This window comes from Setaria viridis, chromosome 5 (genome assembly GCF_005286985.2).
Source record: "Setaria viridis chromosome 5, Setaria_viridis_v4.0, whole genome shotgun sequence".
Taxonomy (NCBI): Eukaryota; Viridiplantae; Streptophyta; class Magnoliopsida; order Poales; family Poaceae; genus Setaria; species Setaria viridis.
The window spans coordinates 33,974,560-33,999,770 of NC_048267.2; the positions used below are offsets into that span (position 1 = coordinate 33,974,560).

Consider the following 25,211-nt stretch of genomic DNA (forward strand, 5'->3'; position numbering starts at 1 on the left):
AAACACATCTGGGAGGCTAAGATTCCATACTTATCTTGACTAAAGATAATATAATTAGGAGGAAGTGGGTGGGAGACCCATCTTGCTACTTCTGTTGTCAAGATGAAAAAGCTGACCACTTATTCTTTCAATGCCCCATAGCTAAAGTAGTATGGAGTGTTGTAGCCATGTGTTTGGGTGCAGACAATATTCCCTAGAACACCCAACAGTGCAGAATTTGGGTGAAGAAGTGTTTGCCTGGAGGCGAAGCGGCCTACACTTTTGGTTTTGCTGCAATATGTTGGGCCATCTGAAAGTGTAGAAACAAAGCCTGCTTTGATAAAAAGATGCTGAGAAACCCATCTGAAAATTCTGATCCATGGCTGTGCCTTTATAAACTATTGGGCAGCTTTGTACAACTCTGAATTTCAAGGCAAGCTATTGGAAGACGTCAAGACTCTGGTGGCATGCGCGTACAAGGTGATGGCGCAACACGCTCCTTCTCGAGCGAGGCTGCTACCAGCTGAACCACCGGAACAGCGTGAGGAGGGCGATGGGAATGGAGGAGCAGGAGCTCGAAGCATCAACAATTGTCTTCATCTCCTTTGCAGTTTGGGGCGACGAAAAAGAGCTTAGGGAGAATTGTACCTCTAGGAAACCTAGGGGTTTAGTGTATCTTGCCTGAATTAGGTAGACTAGCTCTCTCTTAAACCTCTTTCCTGTAACAGACAAGTGGAACTTGTCTTTCCGTTCTTTGAATGGAAATGGGGATGAGAAAAAAAAATTGCAATGTGTCTCGTCGCTAAGAGTATATTCGGGCTAAGTGTTCCATGTTGGTCCATCGGCTATCTGTCGTACTGTACTACTGGAGAATTTGGCCCTTGGTTAAGCAGACTGCTTTTGTTTGTTTCATGCGGTACCAGTGTTGTTCACTGCTGGGATTCATTCATATCATTGCTGAAATCAGTGTTATCATATACTTCATTGCTGAAATCAGTGTTATCATATACTTCAGTTTTTTCTGCAATGTCTGTCTGTTTATCTGAGACGGTACCATTTCTTGCGCATGCACCCGCGGATCTGCATTCTGTCTGTGAATTGTAGTTTGCAGTATGCTCTGCGCCGCCCCGAGTGCAGTCCCCGGCTTGTTTCCTCTCGATATTGAACAAAAGATCATTGTTTGTTTAGCATTCCAGTTTCATGCTTCCACTTCGATTGTGCTGGCATTTAGTTGGTACTTGGTAAGAAGTCTGTGTCGCGTCGCCTTGTTTTTACAGTGAATCATCTGTGTGCGCTCATTTGTGCTTATCTGTGTAAACTGAATATTCAATTTGCTGTTAGTGTCGTGCTGCCATACAATGAGGATGCTGATAGCTGCTAGCACCAAAATGCAAGGCAGCAAAGCAAACTTACAAAATCACAGACAGGGCTCAAACATAAACATTGCTAAACGGAAACAAAACACAAGCTTTTGCAACTTTATTATTTAGAAGGTCATGAAACGAAAACACAAGAGGCGTCCGGTTAGACATTGCCCCCTACATCACCTCTGTTCTAATAAAAAAGTTACAGACCTCCACACAGAACCGGGGAGTAAACACGGGTTGAAATCAAAGCAAAGTGAAACGCACACGTAGATATGTAACTGAAATTACTTTGAACCTAAACAAGATACACAGTTTGGCACCAGCACGGTTGCTATACCAAAAGCAGCACACGAGCATCTTAGTAGTCCCTGCCAGTGCCAGGCTTGTAGGTACTGGTGTCCTTGCGGGCATTGGTGGTGCCGTCGTTGTTCTCGCCGGCCATCCCAAGCGAGTTCACCACGGCGTCCTTCGCCCCAACGGCGGCGCTCACCACCTTGTCCTTGGCGCCCACGGCCGTGCTCATCACCGTCTCCCCTGCCTGCACAGCCGGAAAATATTTCAGACTTCACAATGCGCCATGCAGTAGTTTACACTATCGATGCGGTCAATTAGTAGCGTGTGCCACAGTGTCACCTGCTGCAGGATGGCGCCGGTCTTGTCCTTGCCGGCGACCACGGTCTCCTTGGCGTACTGCGCGGCGCCGGCGGCCTTCTGCTTCGCCGCCTCGGCGGTCTGCGAGACGTATCCCCCGGCCTGCTGCGCGCCGCCGCGGGCGCGGTCCCCTGCGGCGCCGGCCGACTCGGACGCATTGTCCCTGGCCTCGCGGCCCTTGTCCATGGCGCGGCCCGCGGTGTCGGAGGCCGCGTCCTTGGCCTGGTAGGCCTTGTCCCTGGTGGCCTCCTTGGCGTCGTGGCCCATCCCCATGGTGCGGTCCGCGGCCTCCCGCGCCTTGTCCCTGGTCGCCTCCTTGGCGTCGTGGCCCCTGCCCATGGCGCGGTCGGCGGCGTTGAACGCCTTGGACTTGGCCTCGCGCCCTTTCTCCTGCGCCGCGCCCATCACGTGCCCCGTCTTCTCCTGCAATGTGCCAGAGCAGAGAACACCATTGGTGAGTCTTGAGCAGATCTAAGAACCGTGGATCAAACCGCAGAGTGTTGTCTCTGCATGCGGTGTGCCAAGCAAGCGCTCACCTCGGCACGGGCCTTGGTCTCGCCGGCGTGGTAGCTAGCCTGCTCCTGACGAGAAGCCATCGCGAACTAGGACGAAAGCTAAAACTAGAGTGGTGGATCGAACGGAACTGGAAGCCTTGCTTAGCTCGAACGCTTCAAGACTGGAAGTAAACGGTTCTTGTTAACTTGTTGCTGTGTCTGTGACGAGCTGCTTTGGGTTCGGTAACATTTATACGGTGGAGCGGCGAGGCAGAGGATGGTTGGATGGGGTACGTGTCCTGCATGGGCAAGCGCTGGGTGCCACGTTGAGGGGACACGCGTTGCCACCGGCAGGGGCTCTCCAGGTGTCCGCCTCGGGCTGGCGCGACCGATACGGGACGGACAAAAAAAAACTGCACGACCAGGGATGCTGCGCGTCGCCGACCCAAATGGAAAGGGCGACGGGGCGGAGAGAGCTCGGGACTCGAGGGCGGGTGCACGTTATCCGCACCCTCCCAGCTCGCCAGCTCGGCGGCTTCCCCTCCTGATTCCTGAATCCTATGGGCTATGGACCCGGCTGTGGCCTGTGCTACATGCGGCTGTGGGTTTGCCACGTCGAGCCGTTTCCGCCGGGTTACGCGCGCGTGCCGCCGACCTGCCGCGGTGCTGCCTTCTTGGGCTCTTCTGCTCGGGCCCAGAAGCAAGACGGGCTGACGGCATTAACCTGCCGGCTGCGTGGTGGCCTGGTGGGTGCCTGCTTGGGCTCTTCTCTTCTGCGGGTCTGTCTGCTCGGGCAGCAAAGACGCGGCACGGATCTCCACTCTTCTGTCTTCGCGCACGGCGAGCGCCGAGGTCTGCAACGAAGAATTCTTTCCATTTCTTTAAAGTAGGAAGAAACTGCGAAGATTTTTTCTTTTGGGTACTAGGAGTCCCATCGAATACCCATCGGATATTCGGACGTTACCCTCCGGATATTCGGACGTTAATTAGTGAACTAATTATTTTATAACTGCAGAACCCTGTACTAATTCGCGAGACAAGACGAATCTATTAAACTTAATTAATCCATCATACGAATCTATTAAACCTAATTAATCCATCATATCATTAGCAAATAGTTACTGCAACATCACATTAAGTTTAATAGAGTCGCGGTTTAATAGATTCGTCTCGCGACTCCACCAGTTTTATAATTAGATTATATTTAATACTTCTAATTAATACTTCTAATTAGCATCCCGACATGGACGCCGCCAGTTTTATAATTAAATTATATTTAAAATATCTAATTAATACTTCTAATTAGTATCCAGACATGGACGCCGCCAGTTTTATAATTAAATTATATTTAAAATATCTAATTAATACTTCTAATTAGTATCCAGACATGGACGCCGCCGCCGGATGCAAACAAACCCTAAACCACGAAGATCTTCTAGCACCGGAATGTGGGCACCCGCGGGGCCGTTATGCTCTCGTAGGAGAGAGAGAGGGGGGGTAAGAGAGAGAATGTGCTCTCGCTTAACCAGCAACACTCTGTAACACGCAATTCAACGCTCGTGGGCCCGACAACGCCGTTCTCATCCCTTCATCTCTCTTTGCCTCAATCCGCTAGGATATCGTCGCCATGGCACCTGCGTCGCTGCTCGTCGGACGGCTTGGGGAGAGGAGCTAGCGCCGGGACGAGGGCGGGCGGGCGGGCACCGGGAGGACGGCCGGCGGGCGGGGGCAGGGCGGAGCACGGCCACTGCTGTCAAGGCGCGGGGGCAAGGGTGGGGCGTGGCCGGTGGCGCACAGTCGCCGACCGCGGACGGCGTGGAGCTGGGCCGCCGCTGCTGGAGCCGAGGATGTTGAAGGAAGATGAAGGTGGGGAGCGGGGCGAGGTGGCGCACGGTCGCCGGCCTCGAGCTGGGCGGAGCATGGTGGGGAGGAGCGCGCTGCCGGGAGCAGGGCGGGGCGGGCGTCGGCGAGCGGAAGAAGAAGAACCGTGCTGTGCTGGCCTGCCGGGACGCATGGCGGCGTGGCGCTCGGTCCAAACACGGTGGGCGGCGGCGGTGCTAGTGGAGATATTCTGATGGTGGGAACGAGGAAGAGATTTTTGCTCTCCCGTATGAGATGGGAACGGGGGAGTAAAATAGTCAAGACGTTAGGCCCACAATTTTCTTGGGCAGTGTTGTTAGAGATGAACCGATAGCGGTTGCCGCTTGTGCTATCTGCAAGTTGAGGTGGCAGGGACACGTAGATACTGTAGAGAGCAGTTGCCGATAATTGTTGCGGGTGCCCTAAGGTGTCAGGTGCATTTTGAGGGCTTGTACCCGCTCTGGCTTTATCTCTTTTGGTAGTTTGGTAAATCGAGATACTTTACGGTGAAGTTGTTTCACAAAACGAAAAAAAAATATTTTTTTGTTTTAACTTCACTTGTGAAGCCATAAATTCTTCTTAAGCGTTCGATCGTGTCTCCCATTTGAGCCAAAGCGGGTAACGGATGACAAGTCATGGTGAGCAGCAGGCAGCGTTTGTTGCAGAGCACAGCTGTACAAGGTTTAGGCCCTGTTTCGAACCTATCTAATTGCGCACTCCAAACACGCGGCGCGCTTGTTTGCTCCGGAACTTTTACATGACACAACAGGAGTGCACCCAGCACCCTTTACCTTTTTTTTTTGGAGGGCAACCCTGCGAACCCAGCACCCTTTACTTGATCAGCTTATCAAAAGCTAAAGACTTTAGAATACGATTTGTTTCATAGAGTAGAAGCAAACCTTCACTGCGTACATTCCTGCCAGCTCGTAGCAGTAGTCCCGAGGCGAATCCATTGAAATATCGTTACAACATGTCATGGGAACAACAGCATGGACCAAATGGACCCTATGATTTATCATGTCCTGATGAGGAAATGCCGAGCTGCTTTCACATTGTTTTGCACTTCAGATCATCATTCTGCTTGCTTGAGCAATATGGCTTCCTGTCAGCACCGAAGCAACAGACAGCCGCCCAAACAGAAAAGGAAGGCTCATTCACCTAGAGATGTTCTTGCGATGCTTCAGAGATTTGGCATCTTAACTTTGAGTTTTCCGAGCATTTTCTTACGGAATATATTGCAGAGAATTCTTGATTTACAGAATGACCAAAAGCCCTCCGATCCCAGGGCCGCTTCTATCTGAAAAAAGAGGCTCCCAGATTGTGCATCCTGCACACGCATAAATGTAATGACGAAAAATTAGAAGCCATAAGCATGACTACTGCATTAGGATGTAGCTTTGCTCCTCCACTTCACCCAATGATTTCTTGTAAACAAAGAAATTCCAAAAAAGTAATACCACAAACAGCATTAACAACAACATACGAATATCATCCTCACTCACTATCAGAAATACAGGAGATACAGAAAGTCAAGCACCATCAAGGAACTGCCTGAAGGCAACAAAAGCTATAAACTACTTTTCACAGCCTGAGCTGCAAGAACTACAAGTTTGCACCTCACAGGAAGTCTAAAAATAAAAAGTATGCGTCTAAAACCAACAGGTGTTCCAGTTAGAATTGACAGCAAAACCATTTTCGGAAGTTGGTTTGCACTAGGACAAAATGCTTTGAACTCCGGAAACACAAATTTTGCCCAAAACATGTTGTGTAACAAACATATGAGAAAGAAAGTTGCCTCACTGCTCAAAAGAAGGCTTCTAAATTTAACAATTGACAAGTAACCACTGATAGTGTTTCTGATTGTTCTTATCTAATTAACGCTATACAACTCGTGTAGGAAACAACTGTGCACTATTACGCGATTATCACCATGCTTTTACCTGGTGTCAACAAGAAAGTAATCATTTGTTCATGCACCACCTCCTTCCTAACCTGTTTGAAGTTCCTTATCTTCCCAAGTAAAGAGCTGCGGTCAGGTTCAAAAGTGTTGGTCAACGTCTAACCCTATAGTTTGAAATGGAACTTGTCTAAAGTGGCGACTTAATCATTTTCATGCAGTCTAAGTCTAATACTTGCATGCTGACATGTGCATCCTCACATACGTAACACCAATCAGGATACGATATGATGCTGAAATTTTCAGGTCATGATATAGCCTCTTTACATGTGCAGTCATGTTGTTCAAGAAAGACCTTTGTACGTGGTGTCACACACCAAGACAGCAAGGTAGTGGGGTTTCCAATTTCTAGAATCCAGCTGCACCTGAGGCTGTGAACAACCAGTGGCTAGAGTCAATAGTAAAGTGGTGACTCTGAAATTGGTCTCCTGTAGCATGCATTTTACTCTCGCAAAAATCTAGCTAGTGAACAAATAGATGGTCAACTAAGTAGAGGTGCTCGCTGCCTAGGATGACATAATGAGCGGCCAACAACACACCTGCATCTTGGTCGTGATCTTCCTAATTTGCACATATCGGAGAACAGTGGATATATGCGTGGTTAGGTCATAAAATCTCCCATAAAAAGAAGGTGCATGTGGCATGTAGCAGAAAGACAACCTAGACATATAACAAGACAAATCCACAGAATATGTGCATATGTCAATGCTATGAATAGCACTTGATAGGGAAGATCTCAAACAGGATCCCCCACAACACAATAAACCAGTAATTTTTTCTTTGATGGCGGGCCTTTTTTCTTAGGATGGAAGGGCTATTGGAGGGTACTATTGCACTTGCACTTGCAGTTCCCTCCATTTCCATTATGTTCCCTCACTCCACTATCCTCTTACACACTGTGGCATAGCAGTCAGTGTGCACTCACTCCACAAACAGTTCCTGACCCTTTAGTTATGCATTCACCATGCAATAGTGAGTGATTGTATGCTTTTTTGGTTATTTGATATGTTGTCACTCCTTAAAACAGATGCTCTGACTTTATACTAGTATATCAACATTTTGGTTATTTGACACATTTTCACTCTTACAATGGATGCTCCGAATTTATACTGGTATCACAAATATTTGGTTATTTGATAATTGATACAGTTTTAACTTATTAACATGGATGTGCTGATCGTATAATAGTATTTTTTAACTACTGAAAAAAATATGACTCAATATGGTCCTTATAATATGAACAGAATTATGCCACAACAATGACTAGGGACCTACTATGTAACCAACGTGCATCATCATCATTACATAAAATACTCTTTGCTCAAGAAATAATAGAGGTCTTTTAGAAGTTAGTATAATCGTGAGTTCATGAGCAAAGAATTCCAAGCATGCCTGATGCTATATAACATTCCAATATTAAAGTGTCATTTCATAATCTGGTACAGATTAGAAAAGAAGAATGCAAAAGGCACAGGAAATGCATCAACTACTAAAACAGGCTGGGTTGTAGTTTACTTTGGCCTTAGTTACTAGATGGCAGTACAACTTCTAAAGTAGCTTCTGCCAAATGTAGTTGACCTTGAGCTGTGGGATAATGTGTTTCATCATAACCCTGTAGAGCAATCATTACTAGAAGACCGTATCTAAAGTTACAGGTTCTTTCCTTTCTAGCTGCCGGACCCAGCATCCATGTATAAAAGGGGCAGAGGTGTAGTAGCTCCTCCCCAGGAATCCTCCTAAGGCAATAACATATTAGTAGAAGAGAAAAATATGCCTAAACACACTTTTGCACTCAGCGTCATCCTTTTAATCCTTCTATTCAATGCATCTGCAGGTATGGGATTTTCTCTTCCTTCTGAGCAATATATTATTTGCTAAATCATCAATTACACCTGAACATGTTCTTTTCTACTAATGCAGGCCAAACCATTGCAGTTGAAAATGATAATGCTGCTACTGCAAAGCTGATAAAGGTCTGTCAATTGTCTCCTCTGTTTGTATTTAAATTTGAGATGATTAGTTATTTGAGTTCCGAAACTCTTGACTTTTCACCTTAGCTATACATAATCATGCCTGAAACAGTCATATAACAATATCTTATAAACTGAAAATAATGATGGAGCCTGCTGAACCCTAAAATCATGTCAACAAATATCAGAATTGTTACTTTTAGATTTTGTTTCCCATTAGCTTAATCAAGGTATGTTTTTATCCTCTAAATACAGGGCCGTAGCAGAAAGATTCTTACAGAGGTTCAGGATTATGATTACGGAGGAGCAAACTCTAGGCATGATCCTCGCAGAAGGTCTGGGATTGGGGGCAGGAATGGCTAGACCACTATCTGCATATGGTCATGTGAAGATGCTACTACATGAATGGGGTTATATGAGGGAGAGTAGTCTCTTACTGCAGCTAACCTGCTACATGAATATTTGAACCCCTGTTGTGTGTTCCAATTGGATCAATGAGCCATATAGATACTCTTATCTGATAAACAGTCTAGCGGGATGAAGTTGAGACTAGCTCATATTAAATGGCACCTATATGTACTTTTTTGAGATACCCAACTATGTGTGCTGCTAAAGCATACGTGAGGCAGTGGACCATCTACGAGCCATTTTATGAGGTGATAAGTGTAGCACTGTACTTGTGAGTTCATTCAGTTTTCTTCAAATTTTGACTAAAACCAACCGTCTATCCTTTCACTGCATCTTGCATGTTAATTGCCAGCGAACCCATCACAGGTACAGCTGATGAAACAGACAGACTGAAAAGCAAGGGAAAAACTGTACAACTGATAATAAATGTCAAATGTGCTTACCAAGTAACATGTAATCTAACTCAGTGTCCCTCCTCTTTAATGAAATAAGGACCGGGCTTGATAGGATAAGGATAAAGATAACCCTCTGGCCGAGAAAACCCAGCTTCATTCATGCGGTCACTGAGAACATGCAGTATAGGTTTCTTCAACCCATACTCATGCCTGTTCTTCTCAAGATATGCATTAGCTTCTTCAGCCACCTCCATGGTGAAAGCGAATCTATTCTCTTGAGATAACATCAGCTGATTAATGTCCAAGCATACGATCTTCCCATTCTCCCTTACTTTTCTCACCTTCTCTTCTAAGAAAGGGATACGATCCAACTTGTAACGCAACATGTCATCCTCTTTGGTCTGCAAGGATGATACGTATTAAGTGTCAATGCATACAGGAAGATCAGGAAGCATTGCGAATTCAAAAGTGTGACAATAATTTCTCCCAAGCGCATAACCAAAAACAGATGTGACTGCTACTGAAAATTACGTTCCAATTTGCATTCCCTTGTTTGTATTAAATAAGTATGGCATGCCATAGTAGTGCCTGCTTGCCAACTTAACTGAAAGAATTGGAGAAATACGGCTGCATGGTTAACGAAAAACAGAAGTGGACCTAAAACTCGGTAGCAACCTAATACTGATGATCATGGAACTACAGCACCTATGATTCTTCTCAGACCTCTTAGACACCCCATCCATAGTTGCGAAGCAAAATCCTAATACTACAGTCCAGAGAGAATGTCGCCCTTCTAGACTTCTAGTTTTGCACATTACAGGACAGGGGTAATTGCGAAATTCGATAGGAAACGTATCTTTCCATAGCATCCTAATTGGATACCATCCCGAGTGCAACAATCACGAGAGGAGAGGAAACAGACTCCGTCATTGTTTGGTTACTGGCTTGCTGCACATACCAATTTCCGACGACGCCACACTCGCCGCCCGCTGCTGGCCCGCCCGTCCCCGCCTCCGCCTCCCCCTCCACCTCCGCTGCTACTCGCAGAGTCACCACTGCTCTTCTTCTTCTGCGAGAGAATCGAACAGAACAAAAGACAGACAACAGTGTGTGAATTGGGGGAGGAGTGGGAGGAGAAATAAAGAGAGAGGGAAGTTAGCTCAGTTGTGCGTCCACCTGGGCTCTCATGGAGATGGTGACGCCGCTGCGACCGACCCTACCGCGGTCTCGCGGGGAGGAGGGGAAGCCTGCGGCCAGGTGGCCGCCGCGGTGGTGAGAAGCGACGGGGAAGGAAGCCATTGCCATAGCCATTTTGCAGCGCAGGTCCCCAAGCCGCTGGAGTCCTCTCCCTCACCTAATCCGGTTTACGAGCCGTTGGCGTTGGCTGGAGATGGAACGGGCCGTTGGGCCAAAAGTAACGCGAGTTTTACTTGGGTCAGCCCACAATGGTCGAGGTGCGCGCTCGGATCATGGGCCGGACACTGCACAGGGAAATGGGCTACCAACAGCGAGGGGTCCCATGAATTGACGACGGAAGAGAAGAAACAGGCGACCCCCAATTCCCCATTCCCACCCCCATCGCATCGGCGGCGAAGAGGAGGAGCAATTGCAGCAGCAGCAGCGATGGCCGTGATGGGGAGGCTCAGGATCTTCGTGGTGCAGGAGCCGGTCGTCGCTGCATCCTGCCTCATCGCCGGATTTGGTACCTTCTGTTCCCCGTCAGGCCTTCCGCTCGAATCCTTCGGCCTCTACTCTGTAGTGTACGCATACGTACTGGGACCTGACCTCCCGGTCCCGGACGCAGGTTGCGCTTGTATTTTTCTACCATCCAATCCTATTTCGTCCAAGTTGCTTCTAGTTATCTGAGCTTGGGGTGCTTCTCGTTAATTAATTAATTATGCATCTGCGAAATGCTGGATTTACTTTAGTAGCATCAAGCGAGGAGCCTTGGACTGGGTCATGAATACTGAAAATGAACAGGATTTTTTATCTAAACTTGAAAATTGGTTAGCCAAACACCATCTTCTGTGTTCTCGTCAGGTCCTTAAGTCCTTTATAGGTCATAACACTTCTAGTGGCTCTCAGCGTGGTAGGTGTTCTACCATGGCTACATATGCTGTCGTCAGTGGTATTTGAAGCATGTTCTTGTTTAAGGATTAGGTACTAGATGCAGTTTTTACTTGTATCATGGTTACATACAGTCCAATAGTCCATAAGTGTAGGATACCGCGATTAATTGGTGTGCTCTCAATCAATTTCTTTCAGATGTTTTATGTTTCAGATGAACATATACCTTTTGCTCCCTCAACTGGCAAGATGATATTTCTTCCTTCTTCATACATTCTAAAGTGCTTGTCCGGTAGCTCTAGGTGCATTATGTGATCTGAAGTGAGTACCTGTGCAGTTGCTAGTTAAGGTTGTAGCATGTTACTGTTTAGAAATTAGGACCTTGAAAATTATTCGTATCAAAGTTGTGTCAAGTATTAGTTCCTTGTACAGTTTATAATTGCAAGGTGGCAAAGTCATATTGATGTGCTCTCAGCTAATTTCTTTCTGATGGTTATTTTTTCATATGGACCAGCCATTCTTCTTTGCTGTCTTAATTGACACAATACTTCTTCTTTCTTTGTCCGTTTCTAGCAAACTCTTAGCAAAGCTCAAGAATGGAATCTTTTTTCCTTTAAAGGCTATGGCAGTTAACTAGTCGAATTTGAATTTGAATGTTATGTCATCCACCATTACCTTTCTTTTAGGTATTCTGTGACAACTTTGGCAGCCTTGTTATTTCAGTGCTTTCATGCTAAGTCAATTGGTACCTTTCATTCTGATGTTTGCCCTCCTTCCTCCTATGCTAGTTAGCCAGTTTAGCATGCATTATTTTTAATATGTGATGATATGGATATACGCTTATTCGTTCTAAGATATTTTATAAACAGCTACCTTTATTCGAATGAAATGATCTGAAATGCAAATTGTAGTGCTTAGAGGTCTTATGCGTCAGGCTTCCTACCTTAGGCTAAGTACCAGATCACCAGATCATCTGGTCGTTGTCTTGCTTAGAGGTCTTACTCTGCTCTCCACAATGACTGGGTACTAGCTGTCTGGCTCCCGCTGCTCTCCCATTGAATTTCATGAGAAGTTTTCATTCTCTATGTTTATTTGCTTATGCGTCAATGTTAATGTATATTTTTGGGATATGTGATGAGAAGCATGTATAGAATCTCCAAGGCAAATATATATACAAGTATTGAAGGTTCAATTGGATTAATGTTTGGATGCAGTATTTAAAGACCTGTGGGAGTGTATTCTTGATCACTTGGTACGGTCCAAAGATATTGTCGTGTTTCTGTCCTATAAGACTTAAAAAGAATCACAAGTTTTATGCATAAAAGCTACAGATTGTCAGGGAATTTGGATTTATCTATCATGTAAAAAAGTTTAAGTTATATCTGGTTTGTGTATGGGTTGTGACTTGTGAATATGTTTGTTTGTACAACCGTTCTATCTGTCAAACTGATATATTTGAGGCGCTTACGATTCTTTTGATTTTCCCTTTGATTTCAGGTCTTTTTCTTCCAGCTGTTGTCAGGCCCATCTTGGATTCTTTTGAGACTGCCAAACAAGTTCCCCAACCAGCTCCGAGCGATGTATGCACCTTTGTCTTTAACACATTCAATTTGTCACATTATATTGATCCAAATTCTTTGAAAATGATGTATTGTTTTATCTTGAATTACCAAAATAATGCCATAAGGCCACCATCTTTTAATGAGAGCAAGTAGTGTAATACAAGACGTTTCCCAATTTCATCATGTGTCATCAAACATCTTCCTAGGAGGAACTCTACTATACAATGCCAGTGAAATATTCATTGACTGGAGCTCAAAGCATATGGCAAGCAGCTTCAATTGAAGTACCTGTAGTTATCTTCAGGACTTAATTCTACTTAACTGCTTTGTTTGTCTGAGCTTAGAATTGGGCTCACTATCATAATTCACATGTTTTCTGCATTTGCTACTGCTACTCAAGCATCATGGCATAAGCTGAATTGTTCTTCCTTTGCATCGTTTCTAGGGTACCCTGATGGCCTGATCTATCTGAGACTGCCATTTTTGTTGTTCCAATAATAACGATTTGCCTTTTGCTACTGCTGCAGGTGGTTGCTGGTGTCACTAGCAAGAAATAAGAGTTATTTTATTTTATTTCTTTTCTTTTGTTTGTGTGCGTTGGACTTGTGATGGTTTTACACCTAGGTGATAAGGCTCCTAGACTATTGCCACGTGCATTCGATATTTTTCAGAAGTTCAAAAGCCAGCACGAGTCCTCATGTTTGTCAAAGTAATGGTGGCAGCTGTTTTTTTCCCGCTGCGGTCTGGGAAAATTACAGAAAAAATGATGAACATCAATTGTCCTCTGAATACTGTGGTGTTTTGTCCGTTTAAGGTAATTTGAGAAAACGGTCGGCAGTGTGATAGATAGGTGGAAGAGATGCTTTTGTCCGCTTTGAAGTTTGAATCGTTGAAAAGTATATGTTGGTGTTGGTCCTGTTCTACCTTTAGACCTGATTGTTTGAAAACCCAGTCTCTAACATTGCATCTCAATCAGTCCTGGATTCTGCATTTCTTGAAAACTTTGGGCTTTGACTGCTCTATCTGCTGTATAAAAGCTGATCAGCTTTAAATTCCAGTTCTTCGTTCTTTTTTTCTATCGAAATTTCTCTGACCTGTTTTCTATCGAAATTTATCCGACCTGCAATTCTTTTCCATCCAAATTTCTCCGTAGCTCAAGGTCCCTTATCAACCAGGCGACAAAGTAAGACGTATAGAGCTAATGGTAGAACCGCAATCTCCTGCGGTGACAAGGAACACCGTAGATGTCATTAATTTGAGGAGCATGGCAAGAGTCAACGGTACAAGAGTATACAAGCTTTGCATAGGCTTGGACTTTCATATCCTGAGATTGTGGCGTCAACCGAGTGACAAAGTAACAGTACAACACAGACGTTCACACACTCGTTCCTACGAATACACGCACGCAACCTTACTCCTATGAGCACCTTTAGAAAACTGAGCCGGCAAATCCTCAAAATTGAGAAAGTCACCACTGACGTCTCGCGGGCACGTTGCCTACCATAGAAAGAATAGTGTCGGTTAAATTATGAAATAAATCTAAAAAATGCAAGCATCAGTACTGAGTCGAGGACTCGAACCCTGGTGGACAGGTTCCACCACAAGGAACCTTACCGGCCGAGCAGTTTGCCACTGCTTGTAATGATTTGAAACCATTGTTTTGAGATTGAGATGGGCGGATTTGGGCCCCGAGCTGCAGCCTGGGGTGAGGCCCAAGAAAATAGGAACAAGTTTCATAAAAATAGCATAAAAAGGCCAGGCAGCCCATTAGCCCACCCCGACGCGAAGTAAACCCAGCAAGCTAGAACCCTAGCCCTGGCCGCATGCCTCCTGTCCGCCCGCACTCGTCACGTCGCGCGCCTCCCGTTCCCGTGCGTTGTGCACTCGTCACGCCGCGCTGCCTCCTGCCCCTCCCCTGCGGCCTCGTGCCCCCGCCGGCCTCGCCAGTCGCCTTCACGGCTTCACGCCCCGGCCCCTGCGGTCCCGCGCCGCCGCTAGGTCGCCGCCTTACCGGTCGCCCTCGCCCTCACCACCCGACCCCCGCGGCCCCGCTGCCACGCGCCCATGCCCCCGCCGAACGCCAGCTGAGCGGCAACGCGCTAGCTCGCTAGGCGTCGGCCGCCGGCTGCCTAGCTGAGCGGCACTAGCGCACTGTGGCAGCACGCCAGGCGCCAGCGGCTGAGCCAAGCAGCAGCCAAGGAGGCAAGGAGCGGCAGGCAAGTGACTAGGTGTGATATTATGGAGGAGAGATATTCATTACTTTGCAATATTCATTACTTCATTGAGTATTTGAGTCTTACTTTGCAATAGCAACATTTCATACCTTAGAATGGAGAGATATTATGCTAAAAAAAGATGCGTCAAAGAGTAGTGCCGAAATTATAGAGAGCCGGGTTGAACCAAAAAGACCACGGATTGAACTTGATACGAGAGATATAGTTGCTGATCCAGGAGACAGGAAGCTAATTGATGATTTTCATCATGATATTAGGGATGAGGCTAGGAGATCATATCTACAAATAGGTCCATATAGGCCAGTTGGACATAAGTTTGCAAAAACAAAAAAAGATGGTAAAGGCCAATCAAGAGGATTTGTTGGGTCATGGTTTGATCAATATGATTGGTTAGAGTATAGTGTAGCTAAGGATGCAGCTTATTGCTTTTATTGCTATCTCTTTAAGCCATAACAAACTGGGTTTCATAGTAATGATACATTCACCAAACTTGGGTTCAGAAATTGGAAGAATGCAAAGGATTCTTTCAAGAAGCATGCTCAATCAATTGATGGCTTTCATAGTAATGCAAGAAAGCGTGCACTTGATTTCAAACATCAGAGGCAAAGTGTTCAACATGTGTGGACTGTTACAAGTGCAACAGAAGAGGAGGCATATAAAGCTTGTTTAACTATCATGTTAGGCATTGCTAGATTTCTCCTTTTGCAAGCTCTAGCCTTTCGTGGATATGATGAATCTAAAACATCAATAAATAAAGAGAACTTTATGGAGATGCTTGAATGGTATCGAAAGAAGGATCCTAAGGCTGCACTTGTGACCGGTGAAAATGCTCCATGGAATAATCAAATGAGTAGTCCAATGGTTCAGAAAGATTTGGCTAGGGCTTGTGCAGAGGAGACAAGTGAGTTAATTAAAAGTGAAATAGGAGATTATTGGTTTTTGGTGCTTTTTGATGAGGCTCATGATGCATCTATTAAGGAACAAATGGTTGTGATTGTGAGGTATATATCTTCTCTCCATTTGGTTATTTCGTTGGTTTTGATTTGTTTCTTTCAAATAACACTATTTTCTCTTTTCTCTTGTAGGTTTGTCAATAATAAAGGAAGTGTGATTGAGAGGTTTCTTGGCATTGAACATGTTTCTGACACCACATCACCTTTACTAAAAGAAGCATTGGATACTATGCTTAGAAGATATGGTCTATCTATTTCCAAGATTAGAGGGCAACGATATGATGGAGCTTCAAATATGAGAGGACAGTTTCATGGGTTACAAAGACTGGTATTGAATGAAAACCCATATGCCTTTTACCTCCACTATTTTTCTCATCACTTGCAGGTCGTGTAGTTTCTGTAGCCAAGTGTTGTGATTCAACTTTTGATTTCTTCAATTATGTCACTTCAATTGTCAATGTTGTTACTCCTTCTTGCAAGAGGAAAGATCAAGTCCTTCAAAGTCACCATGATAAGATTGTTGAGCAGTTAGATAGTAGTGCTATTTTTTCTGGGAGAGGATAAAACGAAGAAAATAGTCTTGCTAGGCCTGGTGATACACGGTGGGGTACACATCACAAAATATTGGCACGTCTTATAATCATGTGGTCCTCTATGCTGAAGGTGTTAGAGAATATTAGTGAAGATGGAACTGATAGGGAAAAGAAAACTGCAGCCTCTGGATTGATTCAAAAAATAAAGTCATTTGAATTTGTGTTCATATTACCTCTTATGATTAAAGTATTGGGGATGACTCAAGACATGTAACAATATTTGCAAAAAAAATCAAACCGTTGTTCGTGTAATATGATCAATTAACTCTGTGATGACAAATATGAATGAAATGAGGAAAAATGGTTGGGATGATCTTTTTGAAGAGGTAAACAATCGATTATGACATCAATTATGTCACTTCAATTTTTAATGTTGTGATTGATCAAGTTTATTGTGAGTTAAACAATCGATTTTTAGAAACATCAACTCAACTCTTGAGATGTGTTGCTTGTCTTGATCCAAGGGATTCTTTTGCCAACTTTGAGGTAGAGAAGTTAGTTGAGCTTGCTAAGATTTATAAAGATGACTTCTCTGATTATGATTGTATAAAGCCTGCGGGTGACCTTCCTATATTCATTAATGAAGTCACAAATGATAATATTTTGGCACTTGTACTGATCTTGGTAATCTTGCTGAGAAGATGGTTCAGACTGATAGACATACAACTTTTCCTTTGATGTATCGTCTCGTTAAACTTGCATTGATTTTACCAGTGGCAACAACAACAGTTGAAAGAGCCTTGTCTGGTATGAATATTATCAAGACCGAACCAAGAAATAAAATAAATAATGATTGGATGAATAATAGCATGATATGCTATATTGAGCGGGATTTGTTTGCATCAATTGAAGATGAAAAAATTCTAAATCGCTTTCAAGGCTTAAGAAACCGTAAGATGAATTTGCCAATCAAGGGCTCAAGGTGCGTGTCGAACTTGTATTAGTCTATTTCAATACATAATGTTATCTTGCTTTATAAAGAGCTGAGATTTTTAAAATTTTTATGTAGAATTGAGGATGTTGGTACAAGTGGTGTTAAATCATGAAGACATGTATGGGTTTTTTTTGTCATGGAAGACTCTTAATTTTGTACTTTTGAATATCTTCAATGTTTTACGTATTGTTTGAGTCTATTGGTTGAACACCTGGAATCAATATAATTATATAATTATTTGTGTTCTTTGAAAAATATGTTATATCTAATAGTTTATGGCTAGTAAGATTTTAAGTCTTATATTGGTTAGCCCGGGGCGGAGCCCGTTTCTGGATCCGCCACTGCTCGTCCGCCATGCGGCCCCTCCACCCCGTCGCCGTTGGGCACGGCAGCGGCCGCCCTGTCCACCGCGCGCCGCCAGAGCTCGCTCGACCTTGTCTCCGCGGTCCGCACCCGCGGTCGGGTGGCGGCAACCCCTCGCGAGAGCACGCAAGCAGTCAGGTCAGGGTGGGCAAGCCAGGGGTGGGCAGTTGCGGTAGGACGAGGTCGAGGCACCCTCTCTAGGCTCGATGGTGGCCGGGGCTGCTTCGTTTTGTGCGTGAGCAAGCCAGAGCGGAAGAGCGTCTAGGAGCAAACTCCGATGGCGCCATGGTCAGTGATGGTGCGATTCTAACAAACAGGATTGTGAATCGGGCTAGCGGCCAAGCTTAAGCGGGGAACGGGGACGATGCAAGCAGCAACGGCAAATTAAGGCAAGGAGCTCGCAGGTCACAAACAGTGGGAGAGGGTGGGGGCGAGCGGCGTGCGGCCGCCGTCCAGGCAAGATCTGTCACGGTAGAGTTGGAGGTGGAGGGGCCAACAGCGACGGCGTAGACATGTGGGCCCCACGGGTCGGCAACGGTGATTTGAACCTTGTGCGTGCAAATTAATTAAAGTCAAAATAGTTGTTTTGGTCCATGAACTCTACCAAAGGTCAAATTTGTCCCTCAACTTTCATATCGGCCAACCTAATCCCTCAACTTCCATATTTTGATCAAACTCATCCTTATGCTAGTGTAGTGCTCCATGCTGGTGGGAGACTAACCCTTGCTCCTCCTCAATTTCTGCTGGCACGTAGTGTGCAACTCTGGGTGCACTACATTTAGCGACTAACGGATGAATAAGAACATAATCTAGCTTGTACGTCCAAGGGAAAAATTATTGCAGTTGATTAAACAGCTACTAACGGGCCACTTGATTATCATGGTGCTTGTTTATTATACACTATATGGGAAGTGCATGCAAACCGTGTGCGTATGCACATCCATCATTAGATTGTAGCCCTGAGATAAATTGTATCTATATTTGCAACAGTTTATGTTCTACGAGTAGCCCACCAATTTTAGTGTTTTTTGTTTTTTCTCTCTCAAGTGGCCGACATTATTTCCAGCATAATTTACATCTTTCTCAACAATTTTATTAAATTACCAAAAAAAATTCCAATGTTGACAGAAATAGGAGAGAAGGGGAAGAAGAAACCAAGGATAAAAAGGGGGATAAAAAGGGCATTCCGTATATAGTCTCGCACTACACCAGTAAAAGATGAGTTTGACCTAAAAATACTGAAAGTTGAGGGACGAACTTGACCCTCGAGATAAAATTAAAAACTAAAATACCTATTTTACCTTAATTAAATAATAGTGATTTGGACCTCCCGTGAATAAAATCACTTCCCGTGAATAGATTAGCAAGTTAAGGATTTAAATGTGTATTTTGAGAATTCAAAAACTTAGATGGCACTCCGAGCTTGCTTCGAGACCGCTGATGCATTTTACTCTGAATATAATAACCTGTGGACTAGGTACTGATCGTTCGTGCACAGTTGCACACCAGATGCGAGGACTAATATCGGCAAGCAGCTGCTGCTGCGGCAGCTGCTTGGCCGGGCAGCCGAGTGGCTGGGCTACCAGCCGCAGCAGCTGTCGCATCCGGTGTGCAACTGTGCACGAACAAGGCTATATATTTTTTTTTAACTTATCTACATGCCACGAAAAAAAAGGAAAATATTTTTATAGTCCATGAAACATTCAAGGCCTTTACATGCACATCAAAGAAAATATTTATTTTGTTTTTCAGGCGGGACGATGGAACATCCACGGAAATACCATCACAACAGTTACATGTTTTTTCATTCAAATACATGAACAAAAATTAATGTAGATCTTTAAAAAAAATAACACACAACAAAATTGCCTATATTTCCAACTACTTGAAACGCAGAAATTTGATCTTACAAAAATCAAGCAAATTACAAATTGTTGCATAAGCAATGCCATACAAACTTCGTACAAACTTCGATTACAAATGTTACATATGCAACGCCATACAAATTTCGATTACACATTGGTATCTCTACACAAGGATTGACAAGTTCCAGCATGGAACCTCCTGCATTCAAAGCTACAAATCTCACACTGCAAAGATGGAATACACGGTTGCTAGCACTATTGCTCTATGAAAAAGGAAAGAAAACAGATAATAAGAAAATGAATCAACAGATGAACCATGCGTCTTGATTGATAAAATATTGAATCTTGGCAACATCCATGCGTCTTTGCAAAGAAAAAACAAAAAACAAAAAGGAATAATCAAATGCAGTGCATGTTGCCGGCCCTTTCTTCCCAATATATTTAAAAAAAGAAGAAAGGAGGAGAAAGCAATGGAAGCAACAGGAAGATTACCATTCAAGGCTGCAATCTGATCAAAGGGAGGAGAAGGCGAGATCGACCTGGTAAGAGAGGAAGATGAAATCCGCCCGATGATGAGCAACCTGGCATGTGGTGCCGCCGGATCTGGCCTCCTCCTCTGGAGATCGGGCATCCTCCTTCAACAAGGTGGAGGATGATCTCTCGCGGCCTCCATGGATCCCGCCGGGAAAGGTTGGGGAATCGCGTTGGATCTTGCCGGATGCGGACTCCGAGCGCGTGGCCTCCTCGGCGACCTCATCACTGTAGTTGCTCGACGCGCGGGGAGTACTGCTCCATAGAGACCAGCGGCAGCCGAGGGGATCCGGCCGGCTGCTCCATGGATCTGTCGCCGGTGAAAGGAAGAGACGAGAGAGAGACGAAGAGGAAAAGGCGAGGGGAGAGACTACCAGGTGTGGTAAATGGCGCCGGCTCCTTAATTACTTCCATAATTGCTCCTCTAATCAAGTGCTATCTCTCCAAGTAGCATGGTCGTTGATATTTGATCCTACGGCAGTAGGAAACCGCCTACGGGGTAGGCAAGCTCCGGAAGGGATTTTCGGGGCCCTCGTGCAATGGAAGCCGACGCCGAACCAGTTCGGCACGCATGGCGATTCCGGAGGGACAGAGCAGAGTGGCCAGTAGGTCACCGGCGTGTAGCCTTGGCCAGGCCATGGCCAGCCTTGTCTCCGCCACATGCGCACGTACACTGCACACTGGTACGTTTAATCTGTACAGAGTAGCGGTGCATGAGACCAAGAGTAGTACAGCGATCGAGCGAGCTCTCAGCTCAGCTGGGATCCGAGTGACCACCCGCCTAACTTCTCACGTGCCCCGTCCTGGCCACTTCGTCGTGTACGTACGCGCCAAACAGCGTCGCCGCGCATGCGAGCGTGACGTGCGCGGACGAATCGGAGTCATCGGAGTGTATAATCATCCACATCCATGATCCATCCCCTCCGGTCGTAGTATCAGTACCGGCGTACCAAGCAAGCTATGCGCTGTTGGCGATGGCACACGCGTTCCCTTTTTTTCTCTCGGGTACGGTGTACAATGCACAGGGCCACTTGGTCCCGTGGCGTGGCGCACGGTTACGGGCTACCACTAGATTCCTCGTCTCAGCAGTCACCGCGTGCAAGGATAGCACCAGGAATGGGGAAGAATGTTGCGACCGGACGGGGCTGCCGCTTCTCCGATCGCTTCGCCTGTTGGCTCCCACTGTACACGTCCCACTAGGAGAATAGAGTGCAGTGCACGTGCAACGCGACGTACGTACGTGCGCGTCCCTTTGGGCGTCGCCTGTTTCCTTCTCGAGCATAGTACTACTCCGTATGATCGTATCCACTACTAGTAGTAGTAAACAGTAGGCACCACCGCATATACACTGTTACGGGACGGTCCCCCCGGGCCAATAATCTCTCGAAGAACGCTTCATCAACGGAACCGCCGCACAGCTGGGTACTGTAGCCCGAAACCGATCCGGCGCGTTCCCGTTTTCAATTCCTGCGGCGACCGTGAGCCCGCCCGTGACTTCTCTGTCGACGACACGCATGTAGCGCTGCGCCGTCACGCGACAGTTCAACCCACTTGCGCTGCGCCCGCCGGTGGTTTCGCTTAACTTAGAGCCGGACACGCGTCAGCATGCGAAAGTCAGGGAGGCGCGTCTTTCTTTCGACCTCGCGGCGGCAGTTGGACACATCAAACCTACGACACGCACGCGAACAGACCAGACCAGACCGACCCCCCTGAAAGGCTGCCTGTTTAAGGTTTGTTCGCTGGCACGTAACATCCGATGGATCCATCCGCATCGGCCCGCGGCCGGCCGGCCGGCGCCTTCCGTTTCATCCCGCTGATCCCCACCCCGACCCCCCTGCTCCCACCGGTCCGTACGAGCGCGGGTAGGGTAGGGGGCCCCGCGCGGCGGCGCTGCTGTCCCGCGCCCATTCGCCCGGCGTCGCTTTGCTCGGAAGCTGCGATACGGCCGGGCCGCCCGGCCAAAGCGTTCGCGTCTTGCGTGGATCACGGCCGCCAGGGACCCGCGTCCGATCGGGCCGAGCGGGTCGTGGCTTTGCGGCGAACGACGACCAATTTGCTGGAGTTCTTGCTTGGCGATGCGATGCGGGATTGGAGCCGGAGGGTGGGTGACGCGATCTCTTTCACGGGAGGACGCGGTGCGTGACGCATTGGACGCTGTGGCTGGCTTGACCTCCACGCGCGGACGGCGCGCGGGTTTTCCTAGGGGAGGACGGAAACTTTCGGACCGGCCGCGATGTGAAACGCAGAAACGCGGCTGCCGGTCAGCCGGTAATCATCGGTTCGTCAAAGTAAACGGCACGCGTGAGCCTGATGTGCCTGAAACTCCACGGTTGCTTCCCGCGGAGCTTGAATCGACAGGCAAGGAACGCTCATACAGTGACAGTGTGACACGCCCATATACGTGCAAACCAAATGGAGCAGATTTAATCAAACATACACGACAGCTACAGGTGAAAACAACATCACTGTCAGACCTCTGCACACATACTATAAGTTAGCTACGAGAGGTTGGACAAACAGCGTCCAAGAAACAAAAAGTACTAGGAAATGCTGGCTTGAATTGTATACGTACGCATCTCATCTAAACATGTGGTGAAAGAAAAACTAGGGAAAGGAACAGTAAATCTGTGCCCCATTGGCCACTGCGTTGTCTGGGGGCTTTTACTACGTGGCCGGCATGCAGTCACAAGTTGAGAAGCTAGCACTAACGCAGTAAAGGTTGGCAGTTGCACGCACGAGACGCGCACGGTTACGACTTGCGGGCTACAGCTAGCGCGGTCACGGGGACGGGGTGGCGCTGGTCATCCCCCGTGACATGGCGGCGAGCACCGTCTCCGCGGTCAGCTGCTCTGGCCCGGCCGACCGCAGCACCAGCGTGTGCGTCACGGCGTCGTCCGCCACCGCCACGTCCGACGCCGCCACGCTCAGCTGGGCGTCCCTGATGGCGTGGAACACCCGGGAGACGGGGTGCGCGTACAGGGGCGTCGTCACGCGCAGCACCACCTCGTCCTGCATTGCCTTCACCTCCACGGCCGGGCTCTCCGCGCGCGCCGCCGGAGCGACGCCGCCGCCGCCGCGGAGCCGGTCCTCCAGCTCCTGGATGTAGGCGATGGCGTCGCTGAGCAGGGACGCCTTGTCCATCTTGGAGATCTTGGGGACCACCGCGCGCAGGGCGTAGAACCGCTGGTTCAGCTTCTCGCGCCGCTGCCGCTCCGCCTCCACGTGGTTCAGCGGCTCCTCCCGCCCGTTCGCCGGCTTCCGCCCGCGCTTCCGCGGCCTACGCTCCTCGCCACCGGCCTGCCCCGGCTTTCCCGCCTTGCTGAAGTCTATGCTCTTGGGTGGCTCCGGAGGTTTGGGCTTCGCGGCTTCCGTCTTGTCTGGGGGTGTGGACGCCGTGGCGTGGCCGCCGGGCTGTGGAGCCCAATTGTCGCCGGTGACGCTGAGCCCCATGGTCAGCGGCCGCGGCGTTCGGCTGCTGGGAGAGAGGTCCTTGCCGAAGATCCTCATGCATTCCTCACGTGGTGCGGGCGCAACGGCGAGGGCGGACTGGATGGCGCGCAGGGCCTCGGGGGTCTCGCGGACGGCCACGTCGGAGCCGAGCTCGAGGACGCCGCCCTTGCACGGGAGGAAGACGACGGTGCGGAGCCCCGCGGACTGGGCGAGGGACGCGCGGACGTACCACCCGGGAGCGGCGCCGGCTCCGCGCGGGTGGGGGTCGACGGCGGCCCAGGCGTGGCGGCCGGAGGCCAGCGCGTGGCCCGGCCCTCCCGCGCCCTCCGGGAAGGAGAAGTACATGGACGCCAGGAAGTACATCTCGGCGCCGGTGACCCGGTCGAGGCGGAGCGCGTAGTCGGCGCCCTCGTCGTCGTCCCCGCCGCCGTAGAGCGCGTGGAGCCGCAGCAGCGCGCGCTTCCGCGCCAAGCTCCTCTCCTCCCCTGCGGCGGCGGCGTCGTGCGGGGCGCCGCCGTCGCGGCAGTGGCCGTCGCCCCAGCCGAGCACGACGCGGCCGCCGGCGCCGCGGGACTCCTGCCAGAAGATGCCGTACGTCCACACGCCGCCGCCCCTCTCGACGAGGTCCTGCAGGCGCGCCTGGAGCTCGGGCGCCGCCGACGCCGGGGGTCCGTCCAGGTGCGGTGGCGTGGTGGCCAGGTGGTGCGCCGCGTCCCGCCCCAGCACCGCCGCGAACAGCGCGGCGTCCGTCTCCGACCACGCCATGCCTTGCTTCGAGCCCACTGCTACGCTCTCGCCAGACAAGTAAACTAGCCCCCGACTGGCCGACTCCTCCTCCTCACCGAGAAAACGCGTGGGTGACTTGGCTTGGCTACCAACGACACAATCTACGCTCATCTGCAGCTTGCGCTTTTATATATGCGAAAAAGTTGTGTGCGCTTGGTTGAGCGGCGCCCGCGAGCGTAGGAGCCTAGCGGTGGCCGTGCGCTCTGTGATTTGTGAATGCGATACGAGGTGAGTGAGGAGCGAACGCGAGCGAGAGGCCTCGTTAAAATACGGGGCGCGCGTACGGCCGGTACCGGGGTCCCTGAGGGTCAGGATGGGTTCGGTGTACCGGGACCGGGGGGAGTGGGGGGAATCGGACAGTCTTTGGAGCGACGCGTCGGCTCGCTCGCATGTGAATCATGCCGGCCCCCCTGTGCTGGATGCGATTTGCCAAAGAGGGGAAGGGGCGAGGAAGGAATTTGGGGAGCTGAGGGCTCGCTCGCATCAGTATAGATGCATGCAGTGCCGTCAGGGGACTGAGGGGGCGCTAGCATTCAAGTCAGCAGTTGTTTGTTCACTTCGTTTCGTCGCGTGATGATTTTTTTTTTGGGGTGCGTGTGTGTGTGTGTGTGTGGGGGGGGGGGGGGGGGGGGGGGGGGGGGGGGGGGGGGTGTTGCGGGCGGCGGGCAGGTTAGTTGGGGCGATGCACAAAAGGCCTGGCGTGCACTGGACCTCAGACAGAACCCACGAACCACACCCTAACCAGATCGACCAAGGGCCCTATTTAGTTGCCCAACTTTGAAGATGCAAAAT

General features: G+C 48.4%; 4 protein-coding genes and 2 long non-coding RNA genes across 8 annotated transcripts; 2 read left to right on the forward strand and 4 right to left on the reverse strand.

The window, feature by feature from the left end:
- Positions 1-1,432: 1,432 nt before the first annotated feature.
- LOC117857453 (uncharacterized) lies at positions 1,433-2,919 on the reverse strand. Its single transcript, XM_034740108.2, has 3 exons — positions 2,534-2,919; positions 1,980-2,420; positions 1,433-1,884 (listed from the first exon to the last, which is right to left on the reverse strand). Exons 1-3 carry the CDS (start codon positions 2,591-2,593, stop codon positions 1,705-1,707), a joined length of 681 nt encoding a protein of 226 aa, XP_034595999.1. The 5' UTR covers positions 2,594-2,919; the 3' UTR covers positions 1,433-1,704.
- A 2,294-nt stretch (positions 2,920-5,213) lies between these two features.
- Positions 5,214-10,431, reverse strand: LOC117857459 (protein PLASTID TRANSCRIPTIONALLY ACTIVE 7). 3 transcript variants are annotated; one of them, XM_034740114.2, is made up of 4 exons: positions 10,258-10,429; positions 10,040-10,150; positions 9,130-9,482; positions 5,214-5,678 (listed from the first exon to the last, which is right to left on the reverse strand). In XM_034740114.2, the coding sequence occupies exons 1-3, from the start codon at positions 10,390-10,392 to the stop codon at positions 9,150-9,152; spliced, it is 579 nt and encodes a 192-aa protein (XP_034596005.1). In that variant the 5' UTR covers positions 10,393-10,429; the 3' UTR covers positions 5,214-5,678; positions 9,130-9,149. The 3 variants fall into 3 exon arrangements, with proteins under 3 accessions (XP_034596005.1, XP_034596007.1, XP_034596006.1); XM_034740116.2 differs by lacking the exon at positions 5,214-5,678 and adding an exon at positions 6,357-6,377 and having other exon boundaries at positions 10,258-10,431; XM_034740115.2 differs by lacking the exon at positions 5,214-5,678 and adding an exon at positions 7,687-8,044 and having other exon boundaries at positions 10,258-10,431.
- On the forward strand, positions 8,031-8,933 carry LOC140222730 (uncharacterized). Its single transcript, XR_011898184.1, has 3 exons — positions 8,031-8,142; positions 8,229-8,281; positions 8,534-8,933. It is a non-coding gene; the product is annotated as an uncharacterized lncRNA (long non-coding RNA).
- A 189-nt stretch (positions 10,432-10,620) lies between the features above and the next one.
- LOC140222729 (uncharacterized) lies at positions 10,621-13,639 on the forward strand. The gene is made up of 3 exons (XM_072293674.1): positions 10,621-10,783; positions 12,646-12,728; positions 13,238-13,639. Exons 1-3 carry the CDS (start codon positions 10,705-10,707, stop codon positions 13,265-13,267), a joined length of 192 nt encoding a protein of 63 aa, XP_072149775.1. The 5' UTR covers positions 10,621-10,704; the 3' UTR covers positions 13,268-13,639.
- A 5,998-nt stretch (positions 13,640-19,637) lies between these two features.
- Positions 19,638-21,817, reverse strand: LOC117857463 (uncharacterized). The gene is made up of 2 exons (XR_004640772.2): positions 20,145-21,817; positions 19,638-20,015 (listed from the first exon to the last, which is right to left on the reverse strand). It is a non-coding gene; the product is annotated as an uncharacterized lncRNA (long non-coding RNA).
- Positions 21,818-22,581: 764 nt separating this feature from the next.
- On the reverse strand, positions 22,582-24,673 carry LOC117857456 (transcription factor MTB2). Its single transcript, XM_034740111.2, has one exon. It carries the CDS (start codon positions 24,528-24,530, stop codon positions 22,962-22,964), a length of 1,569 nt encoding a protein of 522 aa, XP_034596002.1. The 5' UTR covers positions 24,531-24,673; the 3' UTR covers positions 22,582-22,961.
- Positions 24,674-25,211: the final 538 nt, after the last annotated feature.